At 36.8% G+C, this 25,362-nt stretch overlaps 1 protein-coding gene across 1 annotated transcript in view; it reads right to left on the bottom strand.

Moving 5' to 3' along the window:
• DENND1B (DENN domain containing 1B) overlaps positions 1–25,362 on the bottom strand; it is a 256,026-nt gene that overhangs the window by 35,606 nt on the left and 195,058 nt on the right. Inside the window, exons 17-21 of the mRNA XM_024732230.1 lie at positions 17,092–17,182; positions 10,501–10,541; positions 9,720–9,788; positions 5,240–5,296; positions 4,291–4,398 (exon numbers count right to left, since the gene is read on the bottom strand). Coding sequence (XP_024587998.1) covers positions 4,291–4,398; positions 5,240–5,296; positions 9,720–9,788; positions 10,501–10,541; positions 17,092–17,182 — 366 coding nt within the window. The remainder of the gene's footprint in view (positions 1–4,290; positions 4,399–5,239; positions 5,297–9,719; positions 9,789–10,500; positions 10,542–17,091; positions 17,183–25,362) is intronic.

The following is a 25,362-nucleotide window of genomic DNA, read 5'->3' as shown; positions in this document are numbered from 1 at the left end:
AAACCAGGGGAGGCCCCCGCCCCCAAAAAAAAAAAAAAAAAAAAAAGAATCTGGTCACGTGAACAATCAAATATAAGATGCGGCCCAGGACATGGTTGCTTCCGGAGAAGCCAGTACTGACATGAGAGAGATGCTATAGAACGAAGGAAAGAGTGTATTCTAGGCTTATTTCTGCTTGTAACCTTTGCATCTTTTTAAGCAGTTCAACACTCACGTGAAAGCTGAGGCCACAGTGAGGAAGCTGAGGGGGCTCTGAGGAAGGTTCTGACGAGCCTGAGCGCTTCACATCACGAGACTGCATGGGGGAGACCAAATAAAGAAAGCCGACCTTCCCTCTCCTGACACAGGGATCCTTGCCAGGTACCTCCTCGGGACCGTGTGCAGCCAGCCCCATGTCCTGAGATGGTGATGAATCTCCTGAACAGCTTTCTAAATCTCTGCATTAGGAATCATGGTAGCTGTGCTTTTTCATTTTGGCTGCTAAGCACGGGACGGGGCCATAGCTTCTTAACTACACTTACTTTCTCTCTGCCGTGAATCTGTGCTTTTTCATTTTGGCTGCTAAGCACGGGACGGGGCCTTAGCTTCTTACTACACTTACTTTCTCTCTGCCGTGAATCTTCCCTAAATTAAATGAATTTTAATTCTTTATTCTATGATTCTTTGTAAGATATCAATTTATTTTTGGAAATAGGTAGAATATAAACAAATAAACATCAGTGTCTCTGACGTACTTATTGATATCTAGGTTCTTTCTTTAACCGCATCCAACTACTCCCAGAATTGCTTCCATATTTAATTGAAAATCTTAATGTGCTCAGATCCTCATATTATTACAACGTGTGGAGAGAGGAGTGAGAGAACATACTGATTTGGGAATCACCACAGAACACCACGCACATGGTTCTAGCATCAACTTTGTCTGCTCCACAGGACACTGGATCTTATTTTGATTAAATCAATGAGATTGGATTATCTCCAAAAAGTGAACCAAGGAAGCGTCTCAATACCAGACCACAAAGAAAAGGCAGTAGACTATGCCTGATCCCTCTTGATCTCTTTGCCCAAAGTGCAAATATTGCATCTGAAGCTTATTTCTGCTGAGGTCCTTTTGTTGGCGCAAGTGGCTCATCTCTCCCGCGAGAACGGAGGCCACAGCAGCCCATCAGGGTAGGCTGACCTTAAACTTACCAAGCTTCAGATTTGTGGGACAAAGATCCAGCCTCTAACCACTCAAAAATACAGATTTTTCTTTTCTTTTGCAAAGATGACTTCTTGGCAAATAGCATTATAAGGCAATTAGAAACAGAGAAATCCTCTGAGATACTGTCACACCCCTTAAAACCCCTACTCTGAGAACTGCTTTCCCTGTTCGCACCCCCCACCGTCCCAGTGTCTGTGGTAACGTGGTCCTCTCCCGGCCTCTCTGGCTAGAGTCGACGGCGCCAAGGATTGAAGCCCGATCCACATGGGCTGATTACGTCCTTCCTCAAGAAACTGGATTTGGGAATTGTGGTCAATTGCTCTCTTTTCTTTAAATTTAAATAAAAAAATTTTTTTTTGGAGTATAGTTGATTTACAATGTTGTGTTAGTTTCAGGTGGGATTGACATATACACACTACTCTACGTAAAACAGATAACTACTGTGTAGCACAGGGAACTCTACTCAATACTCTGTAATGGCCTATATGGGAAAGGAATCCAAAGAAAAGAGTGGCCATATGTATATGTGGTCCATTTCTAGCAGCTGTTTGAACTGAGGGCCTGCAAGCTCACCGAAGGGACAGAGGAGCTGAGAAAGCCGATCTACAGAATGCACAGTGAACAAACACGCAGAGAGAACAGACCAGGTGAGACAGACAGAGAAGATGGTGGGGTCGATACTCTCCCCCGACTGCTTTTCCCGTTTTCCAGTCCCAATCCCCCCAGCACATGGAGGCAGGAACACCTAGATCCTCGTAATAAGGGTCCTGCTGTTGTCGTATTTCACGTGTATGTGTTGGCTAACACTATGAAATTAAAGAAATAATTCAGATCTGGAATTAGATGACAATTTCAATTTGAATGTACCATGGTCTGCTTTTATAAATAAGCTGCTGACCACAAGTTGGCTATCATTGCAGAGCCCTATAACTTTCAGCTCCAAGAAGTAAAATTAGTATTGCGAGAAAACATGCATTCTGGCAGCTACGGGGAAGAAAAGTAAGGGTGGAAAGTAGCAAGGAAAAGAATTGCCAAAGGGCCCAAAATTTACCTCTTTGGTTAGTGTCTATGTGAATCTAAAGCTATCAAATTTCAATTATAGAAGAAATACAAGCAAAAGCAAAAGGTTAAATTACAATAAATACTGGGTTGCAAACGGTTGGAAATATAAACTCAAAAAATTTAGCTGTTAAAATACATATACACAGATGTATGTACCTATTTACATAATGGGACAGATGTATACAAAGAAACATATTCTGGGCATACACCTTTCCTGAAACTCAGGTATTTATCACTTGCAAAGACTGTTACGCAGACATTGTCAGCATCGGCACAATAAATCTAAATATGTTGGTTTAACAAATTCCTATATACCGAGTAGGAAAATAACAATTCTCAAAAGAATAAGCCCTACTTCTTTTAATTCTTGTTAAAGTCATGTCATGTCCACCTGAAAACCATAAAATGCTAACTAATGAATGCAGACAACTACACGAATGGTATTACAGCAAATGATAGCCATGAAGATTCAGGGTAAGTATGTGATGAATGTAACTTATTATCCTGTAAGGTTTTCTATTACCTAATATAATTTTCTCTATCAGAAACTGTGTCTCTAGGAATTCAAAGAAAACAAACAAAAACAGAAATCAGTAATGTACTTTATAATTAAATTATCATAAAAATATTGGGCCACGTTAAAGAAAAGGCAGATTTAAAATTTTAAATATGAGGAGAGAAACATCATTTCCTTAATTTAAAACTGACATTTAGAACAGGGATTTCTCCAATTTAAGTGTTTGCTTTTTATCTTAAAGCATCCTGCAGGTAACAGACTCCCACATTTCTTTCACATAAAAATCTATTTATCATGATAATCTAAAATCTAATCTAATATAATCTAAGGAGAAAAATTAAGAAATTGATTGCAAATCCATCACGAATTTACAAGTTAATAAATGTTTCCCAGTTAATGGTGGTAGCCAGAGAAGTTTCCTACCCTTGTGGAATAATTATTTCATTGAAATAATTCAGGTCATGCAACCAGCATTCATGACCAAAACGCTGCAGTTAAGCATACTAATGTATGAAAACGTAAGCTTAACAAATGGATAAATCATAGAGAAGGCACTTTGTATGTTATAAAAACAGCCCCCTAAAGCAGAGATTTTTTTAATGTTTTTCCAAAATACCTAGAAAGGTGCCTGGCGCGTAATAGCTGTTGAACAACCAAACGAATGGGTCTTCTTTGCAAAGGCTGAGGTTTTAGCACCGCTTCCAGGGCCCTCTCCCCATTCCTAAAGACACAGGAAAGCCCTGCACTGAGTGTCTGCACATCCAAGTTACAAGACTTCAGGTAAGTGATGGGACCGTTCGGCTACCAACTTCCTCAACTGTAAACTTTGGTGACTGTGATAAATGAAGCTTTGCAAGCTGCTTCCAGTTCCATGGTTTCGTAACTATAATCCACTTGAGAATTCCTTTTAAAAGCTAGTTTTCTAAGACCACTTAAAGTATGATTTGGCATATGCAAATTTTGCTTCCTTAAAACAAGCAGCAACACACTTATGATGCAAAATCAGAGACACATACAGCTATGATCCTGGGCCCTTTCCTACTTTAGGACAATATTTTAAGTAGCATTAGATAGAAGCAGAAGCTTTAACTATTGATAGCAAATAAAATATCTAACTTTAGAAAAAGACAGACATCCATTACTTCATATTCTAATTTCTACAGATTACTTTAGCAGTCAAATCCCCACGTATGAGTTTCATCTTACTTTCGTAGTAAAGGAAGCCATCAATAAGCTACCCCGAGTCCTGGGCCACCACACACTGCCCTGTCTCTCTCCACTCACCAGGAGGACATGACCCAGTGACGTGTGTACAGACTGGGACCTGGACCCTGGGCTCCCAGGACCCTCTTACGTGGCCCAGACGCCACCTACTCACCTCCGTGACCGTCAACGCAGGGTTTCTCACCATGTGATAAAAAAATCAATGGGTTCCAAATTTTCCTGAAGAATTGATTGGAATTGCATGACTTTAGAATCTGGGAGATGGGAGGGTAAACAACCTCACCTGGGCAAGCTTACGCCTTGCTAGGTTTCTTCCCTTTTCACTGCGTAGTGTGTAGACGGGCGTATATTGTACAGAACCAGAACAAGTCCCATAATCGTCCTCATTTTCCTACACGTGAAGAAGCATACAAGTGGTTATTCTAAAATACTCATTTTATTACTAAATTTTTTTGCTTAATAGATAAAGTATCCAATACAGATGCAAGTAACAAAATAACACTTGGGGTATAAGTTTAAGAAAACCTATTTAGGAAGAAAATGCATTTTTCTATATTATGAATTAATAAATTCCAAAATAGTCTGACTCTTGAACAATTTCAATAAAATTTATACGAAGATCGCTCACTCTCCATTACTACAATGAAAGTTTTAAGTAGTCTCTTCCCTCCAGAGGCAGAAATTCAAAACACAACAACGGATAAAATCTGCAAAGATATTATATGTAACCAAATCAAACACACATGTACATAAACGTAACTATTCACGTATATGCAATATTCACAGATTCAAATACACCTTTGTAAATTAAGAACATTCTTCAATTTAAAGTAGCTACTGTTGGAAAGATCCTATAAAGCCAAACGATGGCATTCCTGCCTTAATTCTGCACCAAAGATCATCTTTTAAAAAAAAAAAAATTCTCAGCTTGAAGAATTTCAATTGTGATATCAAGGCAATCAACTTTATGAAAACATACATCCTGTTAAAGCACCTTTGAAGATCTTGGTAGCTCTGTGATAAAGTATGCAGACAATAAAGAGATTATTCAGGGGGTGCATATAGAATGGCAGATAGTTGCCAGAGGGCTTGTTATGAAAAATACATTCTTGAACAAAGGGCTAAGCATATTTCAAAAGTCATTAGAAACATAAATCTCGTGTGATTTGTAAGGCATAAGCTTCAAACTAACGCCAGAATCAAGGTAGAATGAAAAGCAGCACAGGACGTACCTTGTGTCTCAGCTTACTCTTCACTTCCTTTATTCCCTGCTTTGCATGATTCTTTGCCTAGGAAATGATAACACCAGTGTCGGGCTCAGTGTGCTTCTATTACATTTAAGGAATAAGTACATGAGATCCCATTTAATGAAAATTACTAAGTCTTCATATTATATAGAGAAAGAAGAAATTATAATCTAAAGCTCTATTTTCAGGGACACATACCACACACTATTACACCTGAATGAGGTGGTGAAAGCATGATTAGTCTGTTTGCATAGGAATCATACAAAGGCTAGCAGTTAGCCTATTCCGCCTCCTAAACTATTAAAAAACACAAGAGGCCACCAGATGACTACCGCCCAGCCATAATCTGAAACTTTGACAAATGGGCAAGGAAAAGAGAAAGCACATCAGAGCAGCAGGTTATTTGGGCAAATGTCTGGACTTTAAGAAACTCAGGCTGTTTCCATCTCCTGGCTATTGTAAATAGAGCTGCAATGAACATTTTGGTACATGACTCTTTTTGAATTATGGTTTTCTCAGGGTATATGCCCTGTAGTGGGATTGCTGGGTCATATGGTAGTTCGGCCATTCTGACCGGTGTGAGATGATACCTCACTCTAGTTTTGATTTACATTTCTCTAACGATTAATAATGTTGAGCATTCTTTCAGGTGTTTGTTGGCAACCTAAGTGTCCATCATCGGATGAATGGATAAAGAATCCATTGTAAAGCAATTATACGCCAATAAAGGTGTAAAAAAAAGAAGAACCTCAGGCAACTTTACAAAGTGCTTTTATAGGCAAACATGAGTCTTGTTGTGTCTATGTCATATACAGTTTTCCTGGAAAAAATTACAAGTCATTTAACAATTTAAAGGCTCTGTTCATGTTCCAGGGGAACCTGGCTCCAGCATCGGAGGCCGTGAGGTCCCGCTGTGGTTCCCGTGCAGTGTGAGTGAACTGAAGACCACGGGGGGCTTTCAGAAAAGCTCAGTTCCCACTGGAAATTCCCACCCACAGAAGAAGTGAAAAGAAATTCACATTTATTTTGCGTTTCCTCGGCGTCTGTGCGCTGGGTACCGAGCATGCTTTACCTCATTTAATCGTCACAACGCTATGGAGTTAGTACTATTATTATTACATTTTACAAATAAGGAAAGTGACTCAGAGGGTGTAAGCCTCCACAGCCTAGATTCAAATCCAGGTCCAAGTCCAACTTTTTCCCAAGAAGAAACTAAGGTTTTTAAAATACATCCACCGAATCTAAGCCTCACGAAAGAAATGGCACTGTGAGTCTTATTCTACAGACTCAGGTCATGCAGATGAAGCCAAGTTACTTCCAGGAAGGGTCTTCCCAAGTTCACCGAGGGGAAGAGGGGCCTGTTAATATCCGAAGTACTCAGCAAGCATCTGGCATACAGTAACTGCTCAAGAAATGTTCTGAACTGAACTAAACAGTTATTTCGTTATTGTAAATGAGGCAAAACCAAAACATATGAGACACAGCAAAAGATAATCTAAAAAGCCACATAACACTAAATTATATTTCCATGGTTCTTTAGAATCAATAGAGTATTTTCGCATGCATTATTTTAGTGGTAAAGCCACTGAATCTATTTCAAGGGTCCTATATTAATGCCTACATTCCCGTTAGGTAAAAATGCGTAATTACCCCCCTCAAAAATGTTCCTGTTCTAGTCTCCTCAAATTTGCACCTATCTTTACTCACATTTGGACTATATTCTAGTTTGCCTAAATAGCCTCTATTCTTTCAAAACCCACCTGATTCACACTCATTGTTCAGAAGCTTCCAATGCACAGAGTTGAGTGAGGCGTCAGTCATGGTCAGCTATCCTTGTGCTGATTCACTCACATGCCTGCTGTCCACCTCCCCCTCACTGACCTCTTTCAGACCATCCGGAAGGTGGGATACAGGATCTCTCTATCCTTTTCAAGTTATCAAGTGGAAACTTATCAACAAACAAGTATTCTCTGCAGAAAAGCACCCAGCAAATACGGCTTTGGCTAATAATTTAGAATGCAAAGACCTAACAAGAAAGTTGACTCAGAAAATCTTTTAGCCAAATCAAATATGTATTCACTTTGCTGTTATTTTTAGATGTATAAGAAGATATGTATGTCAACTCCAGTTTTCTTTATGGCTCCTTATTAGCATGGAAAAACAAAAGATAGAAAAATGTTCTAAGTATAGGACAAAATCATTATTTCCTTCAATGAATACATATTCGGTACCTCTGTACTGCGTCCAAAGCACCGAGAGTCACACAGCAGTACAAATATAAAAGCAGGGACAGCCCCTCTCTTACTCACAGTGCCTGTCCTGCTCCAATAACCAGTACAAAGCCTAGATCATGACAGTGATTTGCTGGATGAATAAAACAGTTAAAAACATGGTTCCCAGGGTTTTTAAAAATGTATTATCTACAGAACTTCAAGGTAAATAAATCCTGTTATACCATACAAGAGAAATTGGGAATTTTGTTCACAGCAATCTGTGGACAAAGGAGGAATTTCAGAGTTCATATTTCAGAATATGAGCAGTCTAGAAAGAAGAGTTCTAGGTACAACCATGAAGGTCACAGATTGACTTATCTACTTGCCCCAAACCTCTTGATTCATGTTCAACCTGATCACAAGACAAATGTTAAAAGTGATTAAGTATATTCTAAATACTCTAATTCGCCTGAAATTAATTTAGGGAATAATCTTCCAAAGAGCAGAATTTAAAATTTTTGAAATATTTTACTGTTCTGCTGAGCAGGGTTCAAAATAAAATACTGGTTAGAAGGATACACATTTAAATAACAAATGGGGTTTTGAACATGTGTGCTCTATCTCTGTGCTTTTATGGAAGCTATGAGTGAAATTAAGGAGAAGAACACGTATTTAGCAAAACTAAAATCTAACCTCTCCAAGCCTGAAGGAAAATGTTGAGCATTCTCTCAGGAATCAAAATGAAGGGTACGTGACTGTGACACCTTTTTAGAATCTTAAATGTGGAAAACGAGGCTCAACATTAGTTCGATTTTTTTTACATGGCAGCTATGTGCTATTTCATTGTGAAAAATTAACATCTCTTCAAAAACTGTATATAGATCAAACCACCAGTATTAATTAGAGTGAGAAGGCGATCTACTCAGAGAGCTTTCCTAGCAAGGCTTTGAACAAAGGCAGAGGCTGACACTTCTAAGACAAAACGTCACCTCTTCTTACTTTTACTTCCTGATAAGGCTTCAGACAGTTCAGAGATTTGGTTCCGTATCTTTGAATCCACTCTGTAGATTAGCCTCGCTACTATAAAACATAACCTTTGAAACAGATTTTTTTAAACAGAAATGGTGGCTACATATATATCAAAATTGTAAGTCAGGGAAAGAGTGTAAGTTCTAAAGTTATCAAAACATATTATTCTATCATTAATTCAATCACATCGATTCATTACTGAGAAAGCACGTGAAGATAAATTCTTATAAAATCAGAACTAATGCCCAGAATATTTTTAGAAATACAGACTATATATACGACCTATTGAATTTTCAAAGAAAGCCTTGCTGAGTGCCAACCCACCAGCTCCTACAGGTCTCCTGTATAGATACCAGGTGCACAGACACAACAAGTGTTGAAGCAGAGGTCTGTCCACAGGTCCTGTGGAAGCACAGAAGAGCTATATAAACGCTTTTTGTGTGGCGCTGGGACTTTTTTTTTTTTTTGAGGGGAACTAATGTCTAAACTACGTCTATAGTATGAATTTAGTAGGTGGATAGAAGCCAAGAAAAGGACGTCCCCAAAGCAGCAGGAACGGCCTGTGAAGAATAAAGAGGCAGAAGAGAGTGCCCTGCATTCACGAAACGAGCAGACCTCAGGGTCTGGAAACACCAAGGCTGGGGGTTCGGGGAGATGAGATGGGACGCAGGAGGGGCCGGCTCCTGGAGGGTCTCAGTTATCACAGCAAAGAGATTTTTAGGTTGTTAATTATTTACTTATCGTGGTTGCTACTGGTATCATCATTATTATTTTACTACAAGCCATGGGGTATCACTGAAGAATTCTAATTTTGGAGAGTCAAAGTATCTTTGAGGGAAGAGAACTTGCCATATTTTTAAAAATGTTTTTCTACTTAAGCCTCAAGTGCACAATGAGAATTTAAAATATGTTGTTAAATGAAAGAATCAAATCTTTAAAAATGGCTCTTCATCATGGACTGTTTCGATGTGAGGGCACAATTTTGCTGATAGCTTTGAAATAAAATGAAGAGCCGTTTTTAGATTATACAAAGGAAATATCCTGTCTGGACAATGATACAATTTTAATAACTGAGTTTGCTTCAGTCAATATTAACTCTAAATTTTTTTTAAAAGCTTATTTAAAGGAAAATAGAAAAGATTTTTGGATTTACATGTTTATCATCTAGGAGAATGTTATAAAATTTTACCAGTAGAACTTTTAAAACACCAAAGAGAACTTACAAATTTATATGCTGTTCGCACAGCGGGGGTTGCTTTGGTCATTGCTGTGTTCAGTAGTGCACCTCCTTTCTGCAAAGGAAAAACAGAAACACAGTCCTAAAAATTTTTGGCCAGACTGTCCTGAAAACAAAGCATTATTAATAGTATAGAAAAAGAGCTTTACTCACAGCTTAAAGAAAGACCTACAAAATTATTTCATGTTGGATGTTTTCAAGCTTTTATATACGCTATAGTAATTTCACACAAAATGTAAACATTCTACTCTGTTCTTTTAATTGCCATAATAAAATCCCTTCGTCTTTGCAGTTTAGGCAGACTTGGGCAATATGACCCGTATATATTTAAAGTTTAATAAAAAGGAAATACAATCATCTGTTTCTCTGTTTGGTAGTAAAGTCTCAATCTGTGACAGAGAGTTTTATATTTTAAATAATCATATTAACAAAAGCACATTACCAGAAATAATAAAACTCCTATCAAATCCCACCACTCTGCCTAACTCCTTCTTCTGGAATATATTATAAGGTGACAGTAAAATCTTGCTTTCCAAATCAAGCCATTTATTTTGAAAACGGAAAGACAAAAGCTTTCTATTTTAAAATTTTCTTTATAAGTAGCAACAAACCATAAGCATAAAATAAAAATATTTAAAGTGTGAGAAAACATAGAAACATTTCGAATATTGCCAATAAACAGCATAAACATAATACTTGAACTGAACATTTTCCCATATATGTTAGAGTGAATGAAAAGAAAAGAAACTGTGATGGTTTATTATTACCTTGACTGTATGCACCCATTGCTGATATGACCTCGAGTTCCCTGAAATATATAAAAATAAGATGTCAGGAGTATCTGATCAAAAATAAATCCATAAACCAAAACTCATCAAGAACTAGCATTTCCAGGATTTTAGTAGGCAAATTTTATTTATCTGCAATATTGTAAAAGAAGCAATTCACCATGAGAACTAATAAATGCTCTAATTCTTAGGAAAATAGTAACTAGCACTTTTAAGACTACTTTTTCTTTACTCATATATGAAGATAACATGTTAAGGTATTCTATCTTCTTTCATTTTAACGCTACTTTCAGAGGGAAAAAATAACCTCTCTTTCGAAATCCAAAATCCCTACATCTTTTAAAGTGATTTTTTAATATTTATGTCTATGTTGTTTTGTAAAAGTTTGGCTCTTTTATACAATTAGTTTCATTTAAAACAATATTTAAAGTGTATAAGGAGTGGGAGGGAGGGAGACGCAAGAGGGAAGAGATACGGTAACATATGTATATGTAAAACTGATTCACTTTGTTATAAAGCAGAAACTAACACACCATTGTAAAGCAATTATACTCCAATAAAGATGTTAAAAATTAAAAAAAAAAGTGTATAAGGAAAGGAAAAAACTAGAAGGAAATTTAGAAATGCAAAGATCCTTGAGGACCAAAAAGATTCCTCTATAGTTGTTAGACATTAGTATTAACTGATAGCAAATTTTACTTTGATGCAATTAACCTGCAGTAATGTTCTGAAAATAGTCTCTAGTTGTAAACCCAAATCTGAAAGGTACTACCCCGGGAAATATGGTAGTATCTCCTCATGGCTATCAGAAAGTTCAAATGCTGACACAACCAGTCCTAGTAAAACCAGTAATCATGTATTGGGCTCCAAATACGATAATTAATTCAATCAATAAGATGATATAAGAAGCAAAAAAAAAAAAAAAGAAAGCCACACAACTAAAGTACTGTTTTATATCAGCTGACTTTAGTTAGATTTCATCTACCTTCCTGGTTGTTTAAATGCTTAAATACTCCCACAAGAAAAAAAACAAAGGTTACTCAGAGACTGACTACCCAGTACAAAGGATCCCTAAAGTAGATTGTGTTCTCCTCCTGTGCGTAGCTGTGGCTTTTTAACAAATGCATCACCTTGCTGTTATAACACAGAGGCAGAATGATCCTTAGCCCAAGAACTTCTTTCTAGCTGTTACCTTTGCATCCCTAATCAACATCAGGCAAAAAACTTCCAGCACTGGATTCACTCCTATACTTAAAAATCTCTCCCTAATTTCAAAGAAATATCAAGAAACAACCCCTATTCTGAAAAACATCTCTTATTACTCAGCACTACACTGTACCTTTTCTGGAAGAAGAAATACGAGGAAAACAATATTTTTCTAATCTTATGAAATGACTACAACAAAATGTATCTACCTAAAATAGCCTATGCATTGCTTAAAGGGCATGAGTTTCAGATAGTGTACAGCCTGAACAAAATTAAAAAATTTTTATTTCCCTTGTAAAATGATGAAAAAATCCAAGTTATTCTATTAATTTATTTCTCAAGGAGATTTTATTAACAGAAAATAAACAGTATGTCTTTATCCAGATTATTCATATACTTTTACTTCTCTATTAAAAAGTCTCATCAGTTCATATACTTTTTACTTCTCTACTAAAAATGGTTGTGTGGAAATCACATATTTAAAACTTGGTTATTATTCATAGTATTCTGGAAAGTGTTTCAATTCATTCCCCAAAATGAAGTTAGAAAGTGGAAAGAGAAACACCAACTACTATATGATATAACTATTTCGCATTCTGGAACACTTGTCATTCCAGAAAACATATTTTTTAAACCTCTGAACCACAAAGAAAGTAACTATCATAAAACTTCAGAGCAGTTACAGAAAGGTCAGCTCTTGGAGAAAGTTGTGAGGAATAAAAATAGCTCATACGTATTCAGCTCTTTACAGGTTGCAAAGTGCTTTTGTCTGCGTTATATTACTTGAGTTGCATCTTTCTACTGTAAAAGAGGCCAAGCAGGTGGTGCCACAGGCAGAGCAGTTGGATGGGAAGGAAGTGGGCTTTGCAGTCCAGTGAGTCTGTGGGTCAGGCCACTCTGCCCTTGTGAACCATGCCACTGGGACTAGGTCTGTAACCTGGCTGCTGCAACGTGTAGCATGTGACAGCACACCATCAACTTAGTTATTCTGACAAATAACTTGCCAAATGAGGAAACTGAGGTTCTGATGTGATTACCTGCCCAAGTTCGCAAAGATTACAACTGAGAAAGAATAAGAATCTAGGTATTTTAATTTTTGGTTCATTAGTCCTTCAACTTTTAAGATGGAAGGATAAATAAAATATGAGAAGAGTTAAGTTATATAGAGATTTTCTCTGAATGACTTCAAAGCAATTATATTAGAAAGGAAAGGGGGCTGCTCAAAGCTGATACCTAGAGGAGAAACAGCTGATAGTCAGAACCACCCGTAATAATAATGTGGAATCATGTGGTATAGGGACAAACAGGAAGTCCCTAAGTAACAGCTTAATAGGAAAACATGTAGTACAATTTAGGTAGATTCCCGGTAAAAAAAATTTTAAAGGCTAATTGTCTCTTTCAACTCTAGTGCTTTTAAGTCTGAAGGCTCCTATTTCCACAAAATTTATGAGACAAGCACATTATTCTCTGATAATGTGTGTTTTTTAAAAAAGGCTGTTTTTCTTCTCAAAAAATAAACCTAAATGCCAAAAAAAACCACCAACAACAACCCTCAGTCTTTCTTTTAAAGTAACTGGATTATGGAAATAATAAGCATTATTGAGGAAATTCTAAACATTGTACTTATTAATCAAACAAGTGACTTTCTCGCATTCAAGGACAAAATATCTTTCTCACTTGTGCAAAGACTTTCTCTTCAAATATATTTGCTTAAATTCCAGTAACCTGCAGTCACTTATCAAAAAATGTAAATTGTTCTAAATTGTTCAGTGAGGCCAGAAAAATGTCACTGAAACTAATGATTACTTACCTACCACCCCTTCAAATTTCTTTGGTAACCAGTCAGTTAAAAAAAAGAAATAGGATTAAATAAATACAAGACTGATCAGATTATGCTGGGAAACTAATGAAGAAACCAATGCTAATAATGGAGAGTAACCACACACTTCTATATAAAATCAATCTGAAAATGTGTCTCCTTTATAAAGTTCAGAAAACTGGATGTGGATTTTTAATAACTAGTCTTATTTTAAATGAAAAAAAAAAGAGGTACAAACTACTAGGTACATTGTAAAATAAAACACTAGGATGTAATGTACAGCACAGTATAATATACAGCCAATATCTAATAATAACTTTAAATGCAGCATAATCTAGAAAAATACCGAATCACTATGTTATATACCTGAAACTGATATAACATTGTAACTCAATTTTTAAAAATTATGGGGGAAAAAAAACACGATATTAACTACTCAATATTCCTCAGTTGCTTTTTCACAGACCGATATTTGTGTTTATCTAATTGCATCCTTTGTCCTATTTGTGGTCTCTTTGATGACCTTTTAACCGCTATGATATTCTTCCCTCTACACATTTTCTGATATTCTTTTTACTTTCCTCTTAAGATAAGGCTGAATGTTCTACAAGTCTCCCATGAAGGGATCAGGGGTAACATGGATTTCCTTAACAGTTCTGACCACAGGGATTCACAGGACAGAGAAGCGTTTTGGAAAATCCACACCCATTCACAGCTGTTAACCACAGTTCTAGACCCAATGTGAATCGAGATGTCCTACATGTGATGTGCTGCACAAAAGCCACAGCAATTACATAGCTCCACTATACTCATATTCCTTTTATCATAACCATGCATATTAGCAACAAAAATAGCATATAAACGGCCACTGTAATGGAACAGAAAAAGGAGAAATGAGATGCTTGTCTAAAATTTCCTATTTTTGCTTAAAGGAACATATGATTTTTTCTTTAGCTTCAGTGAATGTTGATTTCTCCTACAGTGATCTTTCTGAAGGTTTTATATATTAAAAAAATCTTCAAAGGATATTCAAAAGAGACAGGAATTTTGCTTTTATCCATCAGAGCAGAGAAGGCTTGAGCACTGCTCTTGTTTACTGAAGGTCTTCTAATTGAGAAGATCTCTTATCATAAGAAGGCAATAGATCACAGTTATTAAAGCAGGAGCTCTGAAGCCAGGCCGTCACGTGTGACCTTGGGCAAATTATCGAGGTGGGTACCCTCATAAAAATAAGGCTACACCAAAAAAAACAAAAACAAAAAACCTACTTAAAGTCCCTCACAGGGTGCTGTGAGGGTTAAGTGAGATAATGCTTGGAGAGCTCTTACGAGAGCTTCTACCACATACTAACATTCAATAAGTATGAACATTTATCATAATTTTTCCTGTAACTATGAGAGAAATGAGAAATTATAACAGTTTACTTTCTGAACCCCAGTTCGGTATCTCAGACGTATTCTCTCTCACAAATGTGGTCTAGATGACAAATGTTTGCAGCAGACTTCTAGGAACTATTTTTGGAATTATACATACACATATATCTCATTAGTAAGAACAATGCTAATTTTTAAAAGATTATTAGTTTTTTATTTCAAATTCTAATGATTTTGCTTTATTTTCTTCTAAGAAGAATCTCTATGTATCTCTAAGATAATAACCTAAAATATGATAATTAAAAGAATAACACCTGACAGCCAGGCATCATTTTCTAATGGACTTTCTTGCTGTACCTACTGAAATGAATACTTGTTAAATGATGCTTTCCTTTTGGATCAGTATTGGCTCCTTAAAGTAAGATAAGAGTTCAAAACCTTTTTCATTTTAAGAAGGAACAACAAAGTGGCTGGCATTAAGTTGTACTGAAAACGCAGCGGTCTCTAAATCAGATGCTACCTGGTCATAAATATTCTTCTGTTCTTTTTTAAACAGCAGGGCCTTCCGTGAAAAAATCTGGTGACCCTCCTCCCACCAGAAAGGCCACCTACCCTCTACTCTGTTACAGAGGGTCTGTGGACCAATGGTGAAGACTACAGAATTTCACTACACAAAAGGATCATAGTTCCACCCCATTACTGTCACACGATGTCATCCTCAATCCCATATAAGATACTAGCCCCACGGGTCATAGCGATAATGAGACGGCAGGTATGTAAATGCTGAGTAGGCGCCTCAAGCAATCCGTCCACGAGCTGACAATATTTTGCTTGTCTGAGTTGAAAAGTAAAAAAGCCTTATTTTAACACAAAAGTTCCACTGAAGCTACATTTTTATCCATAAGCTGAGGAGAGCGAGGAGCTGAACGATTCCACATTCAGCTCACTTGCTGAGTCGAGGAAACTAAGTTTTTCTCAAAGCTGAAAGCTTTCAGTGAAATGCTATGCTTACATCAGAGGAAGGTCCGTAACTGCTCAGTTCATCTGTACCTCTTATAATGAACAAATGACCTCAATGGTTTTTATACTTTTGTGGTGCAAAAGTAAATCTTATTCAAGATTAAAATTAAATTTGGGGAAGTTTGTAGATGAGGACTTATTACTCTTTGTCTTTTCACATTTTATTTCTCAATGCTAGCAACTATTTATTCACACAAAGACTAAAGGTTTTTTTTTTTCCTAAATTAAACCTACATATAAGTGGAAAAACTACTATCACACCAGGTGAAAGTGAACACACCAGGGATTATTTGTTTAGCCCATCCCAAATCTAGAACAGCACCTGGTACACTGGAAACACTCAGCAAATACTGGCTGAAAGAATGAAGAGGACATTTCAAGGTCTCCAGCAAAATTCTCTGCCAGAATCAGGACTACATACTGGAACATTATGTACAGAGTACCAGTCCCTAAGTCATTAATTTCCTAAGTACTGTAACACTGTCTGAATTATTTACATTTCAAACAGTGTAACTGCTCAATTATATTACATTAATTATATTAAATAAAAATGGGGTATCACCTGTGTGTCACACATACAAAATAAGATGCCTCCTTCCACTGCTTTAAGTGAGCACTTATTACAGTGACAAGTGTTAAGAACATGGGACAGTAAACTGAAAAGTCTGTTCCTAACGCTGCAGGGTCTGCAAAGCAAAAAAAGTAGACTTCTACAATGACACTCTTACTACAGAAGCAGCTGTGGTGTTCAAACCTTTCTTTCTGGACTACATTAAAATCTACTATACCAACAACAATCTCAGTTCTTTAATCTTAGTAGTAGATATCACTAGTAGTTTTCTAGTGGAGAAAACTAGTCAGGAGGCTGGAAAATACAAACTAATTGCATTTCTATGATATTCATCTCCAGTAATATTAAGAGACTATCCAAGCAAACCACTACCAACTCATGAGACCACCTTCAGCCTTGAATAACATACCAGGCAAAGTAACTTAATACTATAGTTCTTATAAGATGAAAATATGTATCTAAGACATTAGATATTTAGGAGAAAATAGTTGTTTATGAAGTAGATTATATGAGACACAAGTGCAAATATCAAGATAATTGTTATTCAGAAAATGGATAATCTCACTGGAACTAGTCTTTACCTCCACAAAAGCCACCTGAAGTGATCTCTTCTTCAAATACATCAGAGAAACCCTTTCCTGCATTTAGTTTTGCCAGTCGACCATCGATAAACTGAAATTAAAAAGTGTCAAATATGTTAATTTTCATTTACTTCAAATATTTAATTTTTACTTACAACAAAAATATTAATAGCAGACACTCATATAAATTACACACATATGTGTGTACACACATACAGGTACATGACAAGAAAATTCTCAAACCACTGAAATAGCAGGTACTCCACAAATAGCAGCTTATTAGTTAAATGACAAATGTACGGCACAGACTAACTTCATTAACATGAAACAAAACAGTGTGGCGGTGAAGGTCACAGCCTCTGTGAGGGTCTGCCTGAGGCTGCTGCCAGGCGAGCCTTGGCCCGTGAGGCTGTGTCCTCCCCCCAGGCCTCAGTTTTCTCAGTATCTGCCTCATGGCATTGCTGCAAACATTAAATTAAATTAACACAGACTTATTAGCACAGCTTCTGACGCAGTAAGCATTCAAGAAATGTCAGACGTTACTATTTTTGAGGTTAATATTAACTTCATCCAGTAAAATAAAACACTCATCTAAACTGTTACGTTCTAAAGCACAACAGAGCACCAGATAATTCTAACCATTTAACAACAAAATAAACAGAACTTTCACAATTCCTGGCATGTGTATTGACTGAATGATCAGAACTACGGTTACGAACATGAATATCGTTCAGGTAAACACATGCTGACTTGACTTGCATGAGGTTGTTTTCAGCAGTATTTTTCAGCCTTCTGAAAGAAGAGATTGGGGTGGGAAATAGACGCTACCAAGAGCACCTGGAGATCCTTTTCAAAACACAGTACCTGGGGCGTATCTCGTCCACCACCTGCTTTGCCCCATCTCTGTCCTGTTCCTACAAACACAGCATAGCAGAATCTCGGGGTTTTGAAAAATATCCTTAGGTGATTATTTTGCTGACCAATCCCAGGCATAAACCAGTGATGTATTTTACATGCACACGTACTACTGGCACTTGGTTAGTTTTATATTGTTAACCTGTGGCATCTGACACGTATCACTTACATTATGAAAAATATTATAAATGTTTTGAGGTTTCTCCACTCATAAGGATGGTGAAGTATCTTTAAGGCTCCACTGCATGAGAGGCAAAGGATAACACAAGAAAGACGTGAATGATGCTTGAAGAGCAGACATGAAGATCTGGGGATTAACATAAAATGCTCATTTTCATTCTGGAATTAACTAATCCTGGAGACAATTTTTTCACCCTAGAAATTTAAAGGTTAGTTAAAATAAGGTAGCTTATATTAGTTAAAATAAGAATTTTAAAAAAATTCTCACAGTCTGCCCTAGTATTCTGGTTAAATGGTTAGCGGACAAAGCAACTAAGGGGAGTGGTGAGGGCAGTGCTGTTCTCAGGCAGCAAGGTGAAGGCCAGGAACGGCAGGAAGTCACTTCAGTTTTAAGATGCTGAGACAGAAATGTCCTACAGACCCAAATTAATGAAGAATGGCAAAGGAATCAAGAGATTCCCATTCAAAATGTGGTTTAACTACCTTATTACCATAGAATGGTTTTAACAAAAAATGTGGTAAAATGGATTTAAACGAACATACTCTAAAAGGATACGGTCCTGGGGGGACCTTCAAAATGGCGGAAGAGTGAGACATGGAGATCACCTTCCTCCCCACAAATACATCAGAAATACATCTACATGTGGAACAACTCCTACAGAACACCCATTGAATGCTGGCAGAAGACCTCAGACCTCCCTAAAGATGCCTGAGGGTGACCTACACGCAGAGTCGGGGCCACATCCAAAGCTGAGCCCTGGGAGCTGTGAGAACAAAGAGAAAGGGAAATCTCTCCCAGCAGCCTCAGAAGCAGCGGATTAAAGCTCCACAATCAACTTGATGTACCTGCATTTGTGGAATACCTGAATAGACAACGAATCATCCCAAATTAAGAAGGTGGACTTTGAGAGCAACTGTAGACTTGGGGTTTGCTGTCTGCAACTGACTTGTTTCTGATATTTATGTTTATCTTAGTTTAGTTTTTAGCGCTTGTTATCACTGGTAGATTTATTTATTGGTTTGGTTGCTGTCTTCCTTTTTAAAAATTATTATTATTGTTTATGTTAATAATTTTATTTTCCTTCCTCCCTCCCTCCCTTTTCTTTCTTTTTTCTCCCTTTTCTTCTAAGCCGTGTGGCTGACAGGGTCTAGGTGCTCCTGCCTGGTATCAGGCCTGAGTCTCTGAGGTGGGAGAGCCAAGATCAGGACACTGGACCACCAGAGACCTCCTGGACTCACAGAATATCAATCGGTGAGACCTCTCCCAGAGATCTCCGTCTCAATGCTAAGACCCAGCTCCACTCAACGACCAGCAAGCTACAGTGCTGGACACCCCATGCCAAACAACTAGCAAGACAGGAACACAACCCTACCCATTAGCAGAGAGGCTGCCTAAAAGCATACTGAGTTCACAGACACCCCCAAACACACCACCAGACGTGGCCCCGCCCACTAGAGAGACAAGATCCAGCCCCACCCACCAGAACACAGGCACCTGTCCCCTTCACCAGGAAGCCTACACAAGCCACTGAACCAACCTCACCCACTGGGGGCAGACATCAAAAACAATGGGAACTACAAACCTGCAGCCTGTGAAAAGGAGACCCCAAACACAGTAAGTTAAACAAAATGAGAAGACAGAGAAATACACAGCAGATGAAGGAGCAAGATAAAAACCCACCAGACCAAACAAATGCAGAGGAAATAGGCAGCCTACCTGAAAAAGAATTCAGAGTAATGATAGTAAAGATGATCCAAAATCTTGCAAACAGAATGGAGAAAATACAATAAATGTTTAACAAGGACCTAGAAGAACTAAAGAGCAAACAAACAATGAAGAACAACACAATAAATGAAATTAAAATTTCTCTAAAAGGAATCAATAGCGGAATAACTGAGGCAGAAGAACAGATAAGTGACCTGGAAAATAAAATAGGGGAAATAACTACTGCAGAGCAGAATAAAGAAAAAAGAAAAAAGAAAAAAGAATTGAGGACAGTCTCAGAGACCTCTGGGACAACATTAAATGCACCAACATTCAAATTATATGGGTCCCAGAAGAAGAGAAAAAGAAAGGGTCTGAGAAAATATTTGAAGAGATTATAATTGAAAACTTCCCTAACATGGGAAAGGAAATAGTTAATCAAGTCCAGGAAGCACAGAGAGTCCCATACAGGATAAATCCAAGGAGAAACAGGCCAAGACACATTAATCAAACTATGAAAAATTAAATACAAAGAAAAAATATTAAAAGCAGCAAGGGAAAAGCAACAAATAACGTACAAGGGAATCCCCATAAAGGTAAGAGCTGATCTTTCAGCAGAAACTCTGCAAGCCAGAAGGGACTGGCAGGACATATTTAAAGTGATGAAGGGGAAAAACCTACAACCAAGATTACTCTACCCAGCAAGGATCTCATTCAGGTTCCATGGAGAAATTAAAAACTTTACAGACAAGCTAAAGCTAAAAGAATTCAGCACTACCAAACCAGCTTTAAAACAAAAGCTAAAGGAACTTCTCTACACAAGAAACACAAGAGAAGGAAAAGACCTACAATAATGAACCCAAAATAATTAAGAAAATGGTAACAGGAACATACATATCAATAATTACGTTACATGTAAATGGATTAAATGCTCCAACCAAAAGACATGGACTGGCCAAATGGATACAAAAACAAGGCCCATATATATGCTCTCCACAAGAGACCCACTTTAGACCTAGGGACACATACAGACTGTGTATGTGAGGGATGGAAAAAGATATTCCATGTAAAAGGAAATTAAAAAAATGCTGGAGTAGCAATTCTCATATCAGACAAAATAGACTTTAAAATAAAGACTATCACAAGAGACAAAGAAGAACACTACATAATGATCAAGGGATCCATGCAAGAAGAAGATATAACAATTGTAAATATTTATGCACCCAACAAAGGAGCACCTCAATGCATAAGGCAAATGCTAACAGCCATAAAAGGGGAAATCGACAGTGATGCAATCATAGTAGGGGACTTTAACACCCCACTTTCACCAATGGACAGATCATCCAACATGAAAATAAATTTGTAAACACAAACTTTAAATAACACATTAGGCAAGATGGATTTAATTGATATTTATAGGACACTCCATCCAAAAATAACAGAAAAAACTTTCTTTTCAAGTGCTCATGGAACATTCTCCAGGATAGATCATATCTTGGGTCACAAATCAAGCTTTGGTAAATTTAAGTAAATTGAAATTGTATCAGGCATCTTTTCCGACCACAACGCTATGAGACTAGACATCAATTACAGGAAAAAAACTGTAAAAAACACAAACACATGGAGGCTAAACTATATGCTACTAAATAACCAAGAGATCACTGAAGAAATCAAGAGGAAATCAAAAAATACCTAGAAATAAATGACAATGAAAACACAACGACCCAAAACCTATGGGATGCAGCAAAAGCAGTCCTAAGAGGGAAGTTCATAGCAATACAATCCTACCTCAAGAAATAAGAAAAAGCTCAATAAACAACCTAACCTTACATCTAAAGCAACTAGAGAAAGAACAAAAAACCCCCCAAGTTAGCAGAAGAAAAGAAATCATAAAGAACTGATCAGAAATAAATGAAAAAGAAATGAAGGAAACGATAGCAAAGATCAATAAAACTAAAAGCTGGTTCTTTGAGAAGATAAAAAAAAAAATTGATAAACCATTGGTCAGACTCATCAAGAAAAAAGGGAGAAGACGCAAATCAACAGAATCAGAAATGAAAAAGGAGAAGTAACAACTGACACTGCAGAAATACAAAGGATCATGTTGATACCACAACCAGACAAAGATGTCACAAAAAAGGAAAACTACAGGCCAACATCACTGATGAAGAGACACAAAAATCCTCAACAAAATACTAGCAAACAGAATCCAACAGCACATTAAAAGGATCGTACACCATGATCAAGTGGGATTTATCCCAGGAATGCAAGGATTCTTCAGTATATGCAAATCAATCAATGTGATACACAATGTTAACAAAGTGAAGGATAAAAACCATATGATCATCTCAAAAGATGCAGAAAAAGCTTTCGTCAAAATTGAACACCCATTATGATAAAAATTCTCCAGAAAGTAGGCATAGAGAGAACTTACCTCAACATAAAGGCCATATACGACAAACCCAGAGCCAACATCGTTCCTAATGGTGAAAAACTGAAACCATTTCCTCTAAGATCAGGAAATAAACAAGGTTGCCCACTCTCACCACTATTATTCAACATAGTTTTGGAATTTTTACCCACAGCAATTAGAGAAGAAAAAGAAATAAAAGGAATCCAAATCGGAAAAGAAGAAGTAAAGCTGTCACTGTTTGAAGATGACATTATAATATACACAGAGAATCCTAAAGATGCTACCAGAAAACTACACTACAGCTAATCAATGAATTTGGTAAAGTAGCAGGATACAAAATTAATGCACAGAAATCTTCGTATTGCTATACACTAAAGATGAAAAATCCTAAAGAGAAATTAAGGAAATACTCCCATTTACCATTGCCATAAAAAGAATAAAATACCTAGGGATAAACCTTCCTAAGAAGACAAAAGACTTGTATGCAGAAAACTATAAGACGCTGATGAAAGAAATTAAAGACGATACAGACAGTTGGAGAGATATACCATGTTCTTGGACTGGAAGAATCAACACTGTGAATGTGACTATATTATCCATAGCAATCTACAGATTCAATGCAATCCCTATCAAACTACCAATGGCATTTGTCACAGAACTATAACAAAAAATTTCACAATTTGTATGAAAACACAAAAGATCCCGAATAGCCAGAGCAATCTTGAGAAAGAACAACGTAGCTGGAGGAATCAGGCTCCCTGACTTCAGACTATACTACAAAGCTACAGTAATCAAGACAGTATGGTACTGGCACAAAAACAGAAATATAGATCAATTAGCTGGGACGAAGTGAGAGAGTGGCATTGACATACATACACTACCAAATGTAAAATAGCTAGCTAGTGGGAAGCAGCCGCATAGCACAGGGAGATCATCTTGGTGCTTTGTTACCCCCTAGAGGGGTGGAAAGGTAGGGTGGGAGGGAGACGCAAGAGGGAGGGGATATGGCGATATATGTATATGTATAGCTGATTCACTTTGTTATACAGAAGAAACTAACACAACATTGTAAAGCAATTATACTCCAATAAAGATGTTAAAAACTAAAAAAAAAAAAAAAGGATCTGGTCCTGGCTTTTTTGTTAGAGTATGAGTTGTTCTCATAAAAATTAGAACTGAGGGCAGAAGCCATAGATTATCCATTTTTACAGCCACGTTATGCTTGGCACGGAGAAGGTTCTGATAGAACAAATGAAAATGAACATGGAGTTTGGAGTCTGAAAGCCCTCCCTCACACCCTGCCACTTATTAGCTTTATGATCTCAGGCAACTTGCCATCTCTGGGACTCTGTTTCCCCTTGTATAAAATGGGAATAATAATACATAAATACCTTATGGGGTTTTGTAAGAGTTAACTAAAATAACGTGAAGTGCCTATATTGTAGACACAGAATAAATGTTAAATAATCAAGTTCACTTTCCCTACTGTCACCACCCTTTCCTTCTCTGTCAACCCCTGAGGTTCCTGAGCGGGGGATCACGGCCCCTCAGGTAGCAGCTTTCACACCTGGCAGAACGCCTAACACATAGTTGGAAATGAATGTTTACGAGGGACTGAATACACTGAAACAATACTAAAGGGCATACACTTTTCATGGTTTTAAAGTTAAAGAACTATAAGTTGTGGAATTATTCATTTCATCTCGAGATAAAAGATAGTAACTTCCAACCTTGGGCACCTTTGCTACATACAATAAATGGTTAATGTGAAAATAATATAGTTTAAAATGCTTGCAGAATTTGACTTCCACACACTTTCAGCACAGTACGATAAATCAAACTAAAGTGATCTAAGGTGACGGATTTTGAAAAAATAAGGTGAAGCAAAATGATAAATTTAAAATAATACATTACTGACAAATGGAACAAACTAAGACATCCTTTTAAAGGACTTAATTTGCCTTAAAAGATTAAGACTACAAGACTTTTTAAAAGGTTTTCATTTTTGTGTTTACTGGAAATAATCCATTCATTTTAGTTTGAGTGGAACAGTTCAAGTCTAAAAAGAGATAAATCCCCAAACTATTTACTACTGATGATGCGTTTTTGAGGATGAGTAACTACTCTGTGTTACTAAACTAGTGATTTGAGCTAAGAGAAATTCATCACTTGGTAAAATGCCCCATGTTATCACTGACTTTGCAAACAATCCTGTCAGTGACTGACACTTATCAACATACATACTTAATGAAAATGTCTGTTCCTAAAAGATTTTGTGTGTACACACACACACACACACACACACACACACATTACATACACACACATACCAATGCAGACACCCAGGAATAACTGAGAAGTGGTAGAAATGGAGAGGAATGCTGAACCTAACAGTTCTCTAAACTCCTTTTTATATTTTTGAGTCAATAACGGCTTTTAATTTTTTCCAAGTGAGATTGGTTCATGGTCACACCACTCTAATAACTCTGGAGCATTTCATAGTAAGGGAAAACAGTAGCTACAGTTGTATAGATATAATTTTGAACTAAAAAGTATTACCTGTTGGAAAAGCAATGTCTATATAATGTACTGTAACCTGTCGCTTGACTAGTACTTACCCACATCACTTAGTAAACATGTATCTAAGACATAAGTTAAAATTAGGTGCAAGTAGATTTTTAAAAGAATTTATGAGTATGTTTTAAGTTAATGCTTTTTACATAAATCTTAGTATCTTGCTTTTTATTCCAGAAGTAAAAATTAAAACCTGGAACTAAACATGCTAAATAATCACACAAAAACTTAAATAACATAACTGGAAATCTCAAAAACATTCATAGACACAATTCCATAGTATAGATTCCATAATTTACTTATAAACTATAAATAGACAAAATTTATTTAATAAGAATAAATTTAGTTCTCAAGATCAATAATATCATCCCCTCCAATTCATTAACAGTTGCAAGAGTCTGGATTTTGCTAATCCTTACAATGTGCTCTTAAAGTGGTGTAACAGGTTACAAGATAAATGAAATGAAGCAGTGAAACTGCTTCC

This window comes from Neophocaena asiaeorientalis, unplaced genomic scaffold (genome assembly GCF_003031525.2).
Source record: "Neophocaena asiaeorientalis asiaeorientalis breed wild unplaced genomic scaffold, Neophocaena_asiaeorientalis_V1.1 scaffold896, whole genome shotgun sequence".
In the NCBI taxonomy this organism is placed as follows: Eukaryota; Metazoa; Chordata; class Mammalia; order Artiodactyla; family Phocoenidae; genus Neophocaena; species Neophocaena asiaeorientalis.
This window is presented reverse-complemented; position numbering and strand designations above follow the sequence as displayed.